This window comes from Rhinolophus ferrumequinum, chromosome 13 (genome assembly GCF_004115265.2).
Source record: "Rhinolophus ferrumequinum isolate MPI-CBG mRhiFer1 chromosome 13, mRhiFer1_v1.p, whole genome shotgun sequence".
Classification (NCBI taxonomy): Eukaryota; Metazoa; Chordata; class Mammalia; order Chiroptera; family Rhinolophidae; genus Rhinolophus; species Rhinolophus ferrumequinum.
In genome coordinates, this window is record NC_046296.1 from 32,573,974 (window position 1) to 32,587,008 (window position 13,035).

At 39.0% G+C, this 13,035-nt stretch overlaps 1 protein-coding gene across 3 annotated transcripts in view; it reads left to right on the plus strand.

Annotated features, from left to right (window-relative positions):
- Positions 1 to 1,047: 1,047 nt before the first annotated feature.
- Positions 1,048 to 13,035, plus strand: part of RTN4 (reticulon 4) — a 70,373-nt gene continuing 58,385 nt past the window's right edge. For 2 of the 3 annotated variants that reach the window (XM_033125250.1, XM_033125251.1), the window contains exon 1: positions 1,048 to 1,836. In XM_033125250.1, the coding sequence (XP_032981141.1) occupies positions 1,284 to 1,836 (553 nt within the window). In that variant the 5' untranslated portion in view covers positions 1,048 to 1,283. The remainder of the gene's footprint in view (positions 1,837 to 13,035) is intronic. The other variant, XM_033125249.1, reaches the window with a different exon arrangement.

The window sequence follows — 13,035 nt, forward strand, 5'->3', positions numbered from 1 at the left end:
GAAATGAGCATTGGGCTTCCTGCTCCCAGAAAGCCTGAATCATCTGAAATGTTGACTCATGAACCTAAGGTTCATGAAATGTAATGTGAATCAAATTTGCCTTTCAAGGCATCATTCTATTTCCATTTTCCTGTCTCCCATCGTCCTCTAAGTGACTCATCCTACCATGTGAGAGTCCAGCATTGAGTAGATCCCAAAATCTTCCTGGAAGGAAATTAGTGGACTTTCAAATGGTCCACCCCAGACTCCAGATACCGTGTTTTCCCAAAAATAAGACCTAACCGGAAAATAAGCCCTAGCATGATTTTTCAGGATGACATCCCCTGAACATAAGCCCTAATGTGTCTTTTGGAGCAAAAATTAATGTAAGACCTGGTCTTATTTTCGGGGAAACACGGTAGTCCAGCCCAGCTCTGTTTTGCCTACCTCATTGAGGATTTGCAAATTAGACTGGGAATGATCTTAAAACTGTCAAAAATTTTTTTCTTTAAAGGTGGTGATAGTAGTAGTGATGAGGTGGTCTGGGAATTTAAGTTGGAAAAAATATCTTTTATTTCAAAATCTTTAAAAATTTAACGTATATTTCAGTCCTTAGGGCGTACTACATAGTCCGGTTAGTACCTTTCTCCACTCTGGGTTTTTCCTTTCCTGGGAGGAAAGTTTCCACCCCCAACCTCCCAGGATAACGCCCTTCCGGTGGCGCGCCAGGCACTTCTCCGACCCTTCAGGGCAGGCAGCTGGCTGGGTTTCACAGTACTCTAACTACAGACTGACCTCCAACTGCGGGCAAGACCGAGACCCCAGCCCTAACCCTCAACTACCGAAAGTGGAGGGTGGGACTGCCAGTTTCAAACCCCGCCCATCGAGCCCGGTAAGCGAGGAAGAACAATAAGACCCACCCACTTCCATCTCTTTTCCTTTCCGTTGGGCCGGCTAGTTGCCCTTCGTCCGGTACCCGTAGCCGATTGGCTCCCTTCCTCCGCGCCCGCCCTGCCTCTCCCTGCTGGGGAGGGTGAATCACGCCAAACTGGGCGGAGAGGCGGCTGGCCTCTCTCGTTCGCTCTTCTGGGCGGCGGCGGCAACTGGGGACTGGGCGGGTGGCGCATCACGGGCGCGGAGGCAGGAGAAGCAGTCTCATTGTTCCGGGAGCCGTCGCCACTGCAGGTCCCTCGTTCGGCCCTGCCCCTCTTAGTCCTCCCCACCCCCCACAACCGCCCGCGGCTCTGAAAAGAAGCGTCCCCCGCGGCCGTAGCAGCTGCAGCATCATCTCCGACCCGGCAGCCATGGAAAACATGGACCAGTCGCCTCTGGTCTCCTCGTCCTCGGACAACCCGCCCCGGCCTCAGCCCGCGTTCAAGTACCAGTTCGTGAGGGATCCCGAGGACGAGGAGGAAGAAGAGGAGGAGGAAGACGAGGACGAAGACGAGGACCTGGAGGAGCTGGAGGTACTGGAGAGGAAGCCCGCCGCCGGGCTGTCTGCGGCCCCAGTGCCCACCGCCCCCGCTGCGCCCCTGCTGGACTTTGGCAATGACTTCGTGCCCCCGGCGCCCCGGGGACCCCTACCGGCCGATCCCCCCGCCGCCCCGGAGCGGCAGCCGTCTTGGGACCCGAGCCCCGCGACGTCCGCGGTGGCCGCGCCATCCCTACCTTCCACTGCTGCAGCCTCGCCCTCCAAGCTCCTCGAGGACGACGAGTCCCCAGCCCGGCCTCCCCCTCCTCCACCGGCCAGCGTGAGCCCCCAGGCCGAGCCAGGGTGGACCCCTCTCGCCCCGGCCCCCTCCGCGCCCCCCTCAACCCCGGCCGCGCCCAAGCGCAGGGGCTCCTCAGGCTCAGTGGGTAAGTGCTTAGCCCTCCCGCCTCGCGCCGCCCCACGCGCCTCTCCCTCCTTTGTGTGCAGCCTCAGCTGCCTCCGGCCGAGCCCTCCTCTCGGCCCCGAGGGGGCTTTGTCTGCGGACCTCAGGGAGAAGGCGTCTCCCGGGTGGGAGCCGCGGGGAGCGGGGTGGGGCGGCGGAGGAAGCCCGGGTTTGTTCCTCATTGTTTGTCTGGGTATCGGGGAACACGTGCACCCCGCTCGCTCCCCATTCCACTGCGTTCCAGAAGTTAGGCACCCACTCCTAGTAGTAGGAGCTGGTTGTGAATAGAGGAACTAGGGTTGTGGATTCATTGGGCTGGCGTGGTTCTGGGGTGAGGATGGAGAGGCCTTGCGGTAATCTTTTGTCTCCCGGTCTGGGTTGCTCCTAGGGAAGGGCGCAGTTTGGCTCCTAGTCTGTTTGCCTGCTTTCAGACCTGGCCTCCCTCCTCACCCCCTTCCTGGCCTGGGTGACTCCCTTGCGCTTCAGCCCCCTTTCCCTCCTTTTGCCCTGGCTGAGAGCTGGCCCATTGGAAAACGTCCACATTGGCCCAGCTGCAGTGAAGGGAGAGCGCCTCCAGTGGTGTGGCGCGTGGAAAATTGGGAAGGAGAGAGTTCTGGAGAAGTCCTGCCACCGCCCAGTTTACCCCCGGTTGTGATGTGGCGACTCCCCACCAGCTAAACTGAGCCTGGGAAATGCGATCTGGCCATTGTGTTTCGAGGGGGCGCAGTCCTGCCAGGGTCTCAGCTGCGGAGTGAGTGGAATTGCTGTTAGTGTGAACAGGTTTAGCCTCTTACTGCATCATGCTTGATTCGTAGGGAGGGGAAAAAAAGGCAAAATGGTTGCTATCTTTAAAGAAGGAAAACCTGTGGATTCCTTGCTGGGAATAGGCTAATTGAACTTGTGGCAGATTTACCATGAGACTTATGAAATGTTTTGAGACAGGTTTTCATTTATTGGTTAGCAATATTATTTCTTAGAAGTTATGTTTTAGGTCGACAGACAAATCTGCATAGTCCGTAAATAGTTTTCAAATCTTTTTATTCACATGAGTAGTACCTGATTACACATTATTATCAATTTATTTTTAGGAATATTGTTTTATTACCTTTTTCATCTCGGGAATTGTTTATTTTAGAAGAGAAAAAATCAAGTTTGTTAGAGATTGAGAATTCATTTTATCAGGCAAATTATTAACTAATTTACAAGTAACTTGTTAATTTTGGAGCAAAAAGTGTCCCACTAACAGTAGGACCTTTCTTTATGTGTAAAAGGTAAAGAATAAGGTAGTTTTACTGCTTGCTGAGAAATCTTACTATCATTGTAGGATTTTGGAAATCGTTCATTTTCTAGAAAAATAAAATCAGTCTGAGAGCACGGAATTTTTTTTTTTCTTGCATTCACTCCTCTACAATTGGAATATAAGCCAATTGTGATGTTTCTGAATAACATTTTGATATTGACATCCTCCAAAGCATTAATCAAAACACTAATTACTACACTAAAGATACTAGAAGATGAGGAATAACTCACTTTCCTTTTTCTGAATCAAAAATACATTTGAGAGAAACTAAGGTGAGGTAGAAAAAGATAAAGTAATAGGAAATTTGCAGAAGGGAAATTTAATGATTAACAAAAGCATACTAATTTGTCCTCTTGTATTCCTGCATGGTAACAAAGAGAAGAGTTCTGTTCTTTGAACATTGGGGATTTGGGAGGTGACAGCATTCTCAATTTTGACTTTTGGAAGACAAAGAAGAGAGAATATTGCCTTCCCATCCATTCTATCTAGTTTCCTAATTCTTTATTGATAATGCCTATTTGAAAACTGGTTTATTTAGTAAATGCAGGAACATCCTGATTATGGTCATGGATACTTAAGCTATTTCAGTGAGTCCAGATTTCTTAAAAGACTTTGTTGGTTCATTCAACTGCATATTGACTGTCTGCAGAGACAATGCACTGTTGGGCTATGATATATATGATGTACAGTGATAAGCAAGACACATGTGCTCCCTATGGGGGAGTACAGATAATAAGGACATAAATCAGGACCTTACAATAATTGTGTTATAAGGAAAATAAACAGGATGATGGCATGGAGAATGACTGGAATGTGTGCGGGCCTTCCTAGGTAGGGTAGGCACTGAGACAGGCCTTTCTGAGGAGGTGAGATAGGAAGTGCAATTAAAAATTTTTGGGCAACTCCTAGGAGGCAAAAGCCTTGAGGCAGGAATGAGCTCTGTGTGTTTGAGAAACTAAGAGCCATGTGAGGGTGGAGAGGTGGGTTACACTTAGATCATTTGGGGTCTCTAACAGGCCATGGCAAAAAGATAGGCTTTTAAAAATATATTGTTTATTTTAGAAATAAGCTCCTTAAATAATTGTGATTTTGAAGCAAAAATACAGTTTTGTAGATTTAGAGGAACCAAGAGGACTGATGTGCGAGTAAAGACAAAGAAGGTGAGAACTGTGCAGAGAAACAGACCAGGCTGAGTGGAAGAGGGTTTAGTTGCTGAGATGGTAGATCCCGGACACTTACGTATTCAGCATTGCCAGTTACACTGTTTTTGAGTGTTCTTGACCTTTTATACGCTGATTTCCATCTCAGTAAGTAGTAGTTTTGCTGTTTACTGTGGTGCTTGGAGCAGCCCTACTGCAGTGTAGTAACTGAAGTGAGACTGAAGCCTCTGCCTTGGTGACCATTTTTCACCAAGAAACAATTGGCTTCAAGTTGATAAGGTGGTTGGTTAACCTAGGCTTTGAGGATATACAAGGGAAACTGGATAGAAATTGAGAGAAATGCAAATATCATTCAAGATGACATTGAGCTGGTCTCTGGATGTGTTTTTAACCAATGTTAACTAAGATTGAAATGTGTGGTAGGTCTGTGAAGGGCATTGAATGCCAAATAAGGAATTAGGGTTTTATTATCCTGCTTTTATCCATGCTATGCTCTACCTTCTACAGTTGCTCTTGCTTTTGGTAATGTACATTATGAAAATAAAATGTTTGTTATTGTTGTTTCCAAAATGTAGTCACTTTATTATTTTTCACCCCTCCCCTGAATTACTGCGTTAGGCATTGGGAAGCCTTTGAAGATTATTGAACTGAGGCATGGCATGAAAGCAGTGTTAGAAAAATGAATTGGTAGGTAACAGTATTCAAAATAGTTTGGCAAGAAAAACTGGAACTATTTAGAAAAGCTTTTGCAGTAGTTCTGAGACAGGTGAGTAGATCTTGAACTAGTTCTTTCCTAGTTCATTCAGTGAAAATAGAATAGAAGGGTTGATTTCTTTGATTCATGAATCTGTAGTTTTATAGTTAGGTCGTGAAGGGGCTTTATGAAAGATGAACTGATAGGACTTGGACGCCATGGATATAAATGGCAAAGAAAAGAATGTTGGTGCTTATTAAATCAATTTGTAGACTGTCCAAAGTTATTAACTGTGATAGAAATTTGTATAGAATTAAATATTGCTCATAAGTATGGGTTCTGGCTTGGAGATTAAAAACTATTAGTCTTTTATAAAATCTTTTACTATACTTAAAACTTAAGTATCAGTTCTTAATATAAAGTCCAAGTAGGACAGGGATGTGACACTCTCAAGAAGTAGATGTCTCTAAAGAAAGAGATGTTATGCCCTACCCATTCCCAATCTTCCTTCCCTTTTTATCGAGAAAATGATAATAGAACTGATGAATTTAGAGATTCTGAATAATTTTGTTGTTGTTGTTAAACCATTTCTAACTTTTTGATTAGGAATAAAAGTTGGGAATAGATGGTTATGCTCCTAATGGATAAGGTGAATATTGGTTCTTAAGAAGCACAATGTTGAATTTGTAGTGCTTTTTAGTAACTAGCAAGCTTTCTCAGATCCTATTTAAAATGAAGTAATGAATATATATTGAATCTCTGATAAATATCTAGTTATTTAGAATTAGACATTTAGAAAATATTATTTAGGAATAATATTTAGAAAATATGCTATTTTAGCACTGTATCCCTGTAAACTTGAAAGATTTACTATAGTATGTAAAACATTTGTAAAAAGGAGCATATGATCGTCCAATAATTGGCTCTGTTTTATGTGTAGTTATTTCATAATAATCCTAACAGCAATGTAATTGAAACAATACAATGCAAGGTCCCTATTTAAATGGCACATTTCAAAGGTGCTTTGCTAGCTCAGGATAAAAATTCCAACCAAATGGGTGTTTCTTGATTCTTCTTTGGAACCTCCGATTAAGTTGAAGTAAATGTTGCAGATACACTATTCTTGCAGTACATTCTTTGAGACTTTTTGTTCCCGTTTCTAAATATAGACCCTGGAAGGTCCCCCTGGGGGTGACAGCACCAGGGATGGGAAGTGCCAGAGCAGAATCATAGTTCATCAGCAGTGTTTATTTAAATGGGTGAATGTGACCTTTGTGGCTAGTGTAGGACATAGGCATGAAAAATGGTGAGACCCAGCTCTACTGATGCTAAGGTCTTGGACCAATGGCCTCATCATTCTTCTCAACTCCTAAGGAGGAGTCAGTCGATAACTTCACATTTAAGCTGGTAGGTTTTTTCGTCTTGGCATGGTGGTTAGTAATTTTTAAGTTGTTTTCCTCATGTGTTCCAATAATTTCTATTCTTACTTCATCATATAGGTATATCATACCATATATATGGTAATGGTATGTTTACTCATCTCTAGTCTCTACCAGACTATATACTCCTTGAGAAAAAGGACTATATGACATTATATCTCCTTTGCTGAGCACAGAGATGTGGTGTAGGCACTCATGTATTTGCTGAATGAATACAAAATTGTAGATGAATGCTGATCTTCATATTCTGTATAGTTCTAGAATTACTACAGTATTTTCTCAATAAAAATCCCAAGTTAAAGCATGTGTTTATTTACATATACAAGGTGTACTATATTTCATTTAATCAGTCTTTTATTGATGATTATTTAGGTTGTTTCTCAGCTTTCTGTTATAATGTTGCTGTGAACACCCTTATAAACACTTCTATGGGAGTACATGCTGTTATATGTGTTGTAAGATAAACTTATGCAAGTAGAATTATTGGTTGAAAGGGTATGTGCATTTAAAATGTTGATAGAAAATGCCAAATTGTACTACAAAAAAGTTGTAACCAATAATGTGTTAAAGTACCTTTTTCCTTTTGCCTTTACCAACACAGTACATTGGTAAACTAGTAAATGGTTTAGCAAATTGGTTTTTAAATTTACATTTCAATTATTTTTTAATAGGATTAGGTTCCAGTACATTTTTCTGATCACAGCTTTTGCTTATTCTTCATTTTTGTTGTTGTTGTTGTTCTTATAGAAGCACTTAATCTATTGTAAGGAAATTAATCTGTCATATGTCTTGAAAACATTTTTCCTGATTTGTTACTTGTATTTTGACCTTTGGTGTATTTTTTTTCTTTTTTTGTGCAGGAACTTTTATGTAGTCAGATTTATTTTCTTTTATGACTTTGAGTCATAACAGTCATTGATCTTTTTGTGTAATTCTTAGAAAGGCCTCTAAGATTGTAAAAATTTCTCCCATGTTTTCTCCTGGTATTTTTATAATTTCATCTTCTTTTTTTTTTTTTTTTTTGAGGGTGGGCGCAGCTCACAGTGGCCCATGCGGGGATTGACCCGGTAACCACCCGGTAACCTTGGTGTTATCAGCACCACACTCTAACCAACTGAGCTAACTGGCCACCCCATGATTTCATCTTAACATTTAATTCTTCCATCCGTCTGCAGTTTATTTTGTTTTAGAGTGTGAAGTAGTGATATTTTATTTTTCAACATGATTTCCCATTTGTCCCAACAACATTTTCTTTTCTATTTTGAAATGCCACTTTTGTCATATACTTGTAATACAGGTGAAATATTTTCTGTTCCATTTATTTGTTCATGCATAAGTACTCAAATGTTTTAATTGCTGAAACTTTTAAATAAAATGTGAGTTCATAGTGCTTTTCCAGAATGATTTTTCCTGGTTATCTTCATGTATAATTTTCTATCTGATCTTTAAAGTTTCTTTAGTCCTTTCTCCCTCTGTTGGAATTATAGTGGGTTACATTGCATTTATGGATTAAATTAAGGAAGTATTGACACATTTTTAGTATTGACATTATATATTTTTCCTACCAACATGGTTTTTAACATGTATTTTTAAAAATTTAATAATTATGTGAAATGTAGGCTTTAAAACATAAATATTAAGTATTCTAGCCTGCCTAGTGTGAAACACTAGCAATACTGGATTATATAGATATTTGGCCCCCTCTTTTCAGTTGATTATAGTCTGTTAAAGAAAGATAAGTCTTGCTGCCTTTTCATTTCTAAAAATATATTTTTTTAAAGAAGGGAAGTAACATTCTCTATAGTTCTGCAGTGGGAGCTGTAGCTGCTAAATACTAGATTAACTTTTTAGCAGTCTCTGAATCCTTTACTTAGGTGTCTTCCTTGTTTTAAAAACATTTCTTTAATGACTTGTTCTTCTCATAAATGGAATTGCTACCCTAGATGAGGAAGGCTTATAATTATAAAGATTTGTTGTTCCAACAGATTTCGCTCTTGTCTGGTTATATTGGTGGTCCCTTGGAAGATCAATATTAGTTAAGAAAAAGTTAACATACTCTTAAAAAAAAAAATACCAGGCGTAGGGCTGAGTATGGGGATCAAAAGATAAACGGGTTGTATTTATGTGAGGAACATGTAGCAGATTAAGGGCAAAACGCAAGTGCCTAGATGTAAAGTATTTTCTGCTGTCTTAAAATCAGGAGTCCTTTGGTTGTACTTTAAAAACAATCACATATTTACTATCTGTCAGGAGCTTTTGTGAAAAGAGGAAAAACCTTACTTGGGTTCCAGGTCTGCCTGCACATTTTTTCTTCCCCCCAATTTTACAAATTGACTTGCAAACTTGACTGAATGTGATGGTGTCATTATTAAATTTATCTCAGTGTTATGACAGGCCTGGGTGAAGCAGACCTAAAGCATTAAAAGTTTTTTAAGCTACCAGAGTCTTTGATTTCAGAAGAGAATTTGCTTTTTAAAATTCTGTTCTTTTTTCCGAGGAGGTTATTAAATATGCTTAAAATACCATATAAATTCCTTTCATAAATAGCCTTTAGAACTTCTCAGTCTTAACTAAACAACATCATTATTAAAGTATAGAAAGTTTTATTAATTTTACCAAGTTCTGATATTTTAATTTTGTATAAAACTTAATTTTTATACAAAATAACTTGATGAAAACTTTATTATATGCTTTTTGCTTGTGTAAGGTGAATTAGGAAAATCAGAATTGAGAAGTTCAGGTGTTTCATTATGTTATATTTTATGGGCCATCTATACTATACACAGATCTTTTCTTAGGGTTAGGTCTGTAAGAAGACATCACTTTTGAACAAGGACAGAAAAATTACCACCTACGAACATACTTTCTCATTTACCCACTCTACTCCACCAAGCTTTCTGTTATCCCTCTTACTAAAATTTTAATGAAACATGTTGCGGGAGCTGTAGTTAAGTTTATTAGCATTGATAGAATCAAACATATATTTTAATGGTCTGTTAAAAGGGTTGTGGGTAAAACTGTTAAAATTCAATATAATTGAATTTTAGTATGTTTATGTTGCCTTATTTCTTTTTTGGAGAGAGTTAAAAAATTATTTTTACTTTGTGTTACGGAAAAATTCAAACACAAAGGAAGACAGAATAGTGAATGAAACCTCATTTACCCGTCACTGAACCCCAACAACCAGCCCATGGCCAATCCTGCCAATCCCACACCCTCATAAATGTTTTATTATGTATCTTGCAAACTGTAAGTAGTCTTTTGCAAAACATAACCACAATACTCTTAATCAAATATTTCCCCAACATATTTAACAGTAATTAATTAGTATCATCAAATATGTAGCCAGTGTTTACAATTCCTATTATTTAGTGTATGTCATAACTGTTTTTTTTTTAACAATTAAAACAAAAATCAGAATCCAAATAGGGTCCACATATTACAATGGATTGGTTTGTTCCATAAGTCTCTATCTGTGGGTTTTCCTTTGCTTGCTTGTGCACTCTCTGAAATTTGTTGAAGAATGCACATACACTTTTTTTCATTTTAATGTTTTGAGATACAGCTTACATATAATAAAATGCATACGTCTTAAGTTTTAGCCATTTTATAAGTTTTGACAAATGCATGTACTCATTTAACCCACATTCCTGTCAAGATATAGAATATATTCTTTATCCCAGAAAGATCTCTTGGGCCGGAAAGATCTCTCTTTAGCAGTCAGTTCGATTCAATTCAGTTCTTATTCTGTCCTTCCCCCAGCCCCCAGTATTTTTCACTATAGTTTTGCCTATTATAGAGCATCATATGGATAAGATCATACAGTATGTACTCTTGTGTCTGGTTATTTGGATTCAATATGTTTTTGAAATTTATCAGTGATGATGTTGCCCATATCAGTAATTTGTTCCTTTTTACTGCTGAGTAATATTCCATGATACACTCTACCACAATTTAATTATTCACTTGTTGATGGACGTTTGGATTATTTATAGTTTCTGACTATTACGAACAATGGAATGCTATGAACATTTCTGTATAGGCCTTTTTGTGGACATATCTTTTTATTTCTCTTGGGTAAAGAGAATGGAATTGAGTAAAAGTAGAATTGCTGGGCCATGGGGTAGGTATATATTTATCTTTATTAAAAATTGCCAGACTGTTCCCACATCTCCTAGCAATGTGTAAGAGTTCTGATGTCTTCGCATTCTCACCAACATTTGGTATAATTCGTCTTTTCTTCAATTTTAGCCATTTTCATGGATGTATAGTGGTTTCTCATTGTGGTTTTAATGCAGATCTCCCTGATGACTAATGAATTAGGACTTTCACATTTCTATTGGCTACTTGTGTATTTTCTTTGGTGAGATGTCCAAGTAATTTGCTCAGTCTTACATTGGCTTGTATGTCTTTTTCTTACTTATTTGTAGGAGTTTTTTGTCAGATACACACATTGTGAATATATTCTTCTAATCTGTAGCTTACCTGTTAACGTTATTGATAGTTTCTTTTGAAGAGTATAGTTTTCTGATTTTGAAGAAGTCTTATTTTTTTTTTATTGTTAGTGCTTACAGTGTGCTGTTTGAGACACCTTTGCCTGCTCCAAGGTGTGAAAACATTCTATGTTTTCGTCTAGAATCTTTATAGTTTTAGCTATTATGTTTAAATCTATGTTTCATCTTGGATTAGTTTTTGTTTATGGGAGAGTTACAGATCCATATCCATGAATTTTTTTCTTTTTTTTTTTTTTGTCCCAGCAAAATTTTTCTTGTGGGACACAGAATTTCTTTCTGTGTTGTATTGTTTTGGTACCTTTGTCGAAAATCAGTTGACCATGTAAGTCTCTGTTTATGTATACAGGTGGTCCTTAACTTATGATGGGGTTCCATCCTGTAAACCCAGGGTAAGTTGAAAATATCCTGAGTCAAAAACGTATTTACCACATGTAACCTACCAGACCTCGTAGCTTAGCCTCGCCCACCTTAAACCTGCTCCGAACACTTACATTAGCCTCCAGTTGGGCCGAACCATCTGTTACTAACACACTGAGTATGCTGTGGAGTATCAGTTGTTCACCCTCCTGATCGCACGCCTGACTGGAGCTGGGGCTCACCGCTGCTGCCCCAGCATCACCAGAGTATCGTACCCGGGAAAGTACAAAGTTCAGAATTCATGCCTGTTTCAGAGAGAAAGGACTTCATTACTCACAGCAGTGATACTAGCCAGCATCTCAGCATTTTCTTACATAGGTCCCCTGAGCCCCATTTCCCATAGGGCAACATGGGCAGGGCCAAGTGACACTTGCACTTGCCTTGGGTTGTATTACAGTAGAGCAACCTTGGGCTTAGAGACATGGAATCTTATACTACATAATACACAGGCCGGCTTTTCGCCCACTAGGAAGACACTGCCTCTGTCTCCAAGACTATATGAGCTTCTTTGAAAAGATAGTCAGAAACAAAGGCAGCCAGTGCCCCATATTCCTCTGCTTGCAAGATGTGCAAAAACACAAGAAACTCTTGAGAACCAATCTGATAACAAAAAAAGCCTTCCAGTCCATGAACATGATATATGTAATGCGTAGGTCTTCAATTTCTCTCAGCAGCTTTTTGTAGTTTTCAGTGTAGAGGTTTTGTATTTCCGTTGTTAAATTTATTTCTAAGTATTTTATGTTTTGGGTTGCTATTGTAAATGATAATAATTAAAAACTTTTATTTTCCATTTGTTAGTTGATAGTATATGGAAATACAATGGTTTTTGTATACTACTCCTCTTATATCTATCCTGCATCCTTCCTAAATTCACTTACTAGCTCTAGTAGGGTTTAGTAGGATTTTTTTTTTTAAGCCATTAGGATTTTCTAACTTCTCTGCAACTTAAGATAGTTTTACTTTTCCTTTCTGATATTTCTGCTATAAATGTAGTAAGAAGGCAAGTACATAAAAGATGTAAAAAAATTCCTTGCTTTATTTTACATCTTGAGGAAGTGGGTTTAATCTTTCACTGTTACATATGATATTAGCTGCATATTTTTCCCAGATGTCCAGACCATTAGGTTGAGAAAGTTTCCTCCTATTTCCAGTTTGCTGAGAATTTTTATGAAATTGGTATTGAATTTTATCAGATGCCTTTGGCATCTATTGAGACAATCATACGATTTTTCGTTTTTAGGCTGTTAATATGGTAAATTTCATTGTTTGATTTTGAATGTTCAACCAATCTTGTATTTCTGGGATTCAGCCCCATTTGGGTAATGAATATACTTTTTATGAATTGCTAGATTGACTTTGCTAATGTTTTGTTAAAGATTTTTGCATGTACATGTAAGGGATATTTTTCTGTAAATTTACTTTTTTGTGATGTCCTTGTCTGGTTTTGGTATTAATATGTAAGTTTTGAAAACGTTTTGGGAAGTGTTTGCTCTTCCTTTATGTGTTGAAAGAGTTTGTATAAGCATCCTTAGATTTTATAGAATTTACTAGGGAAGCCATGTGAGCTTGGAGTTTTCTTTGTGGCGATATGGTTTTAAATTAGTACAAGCATACTTCCTTTAAGTAATATAGGGCTATTCAGATTTTCTATTTATGCT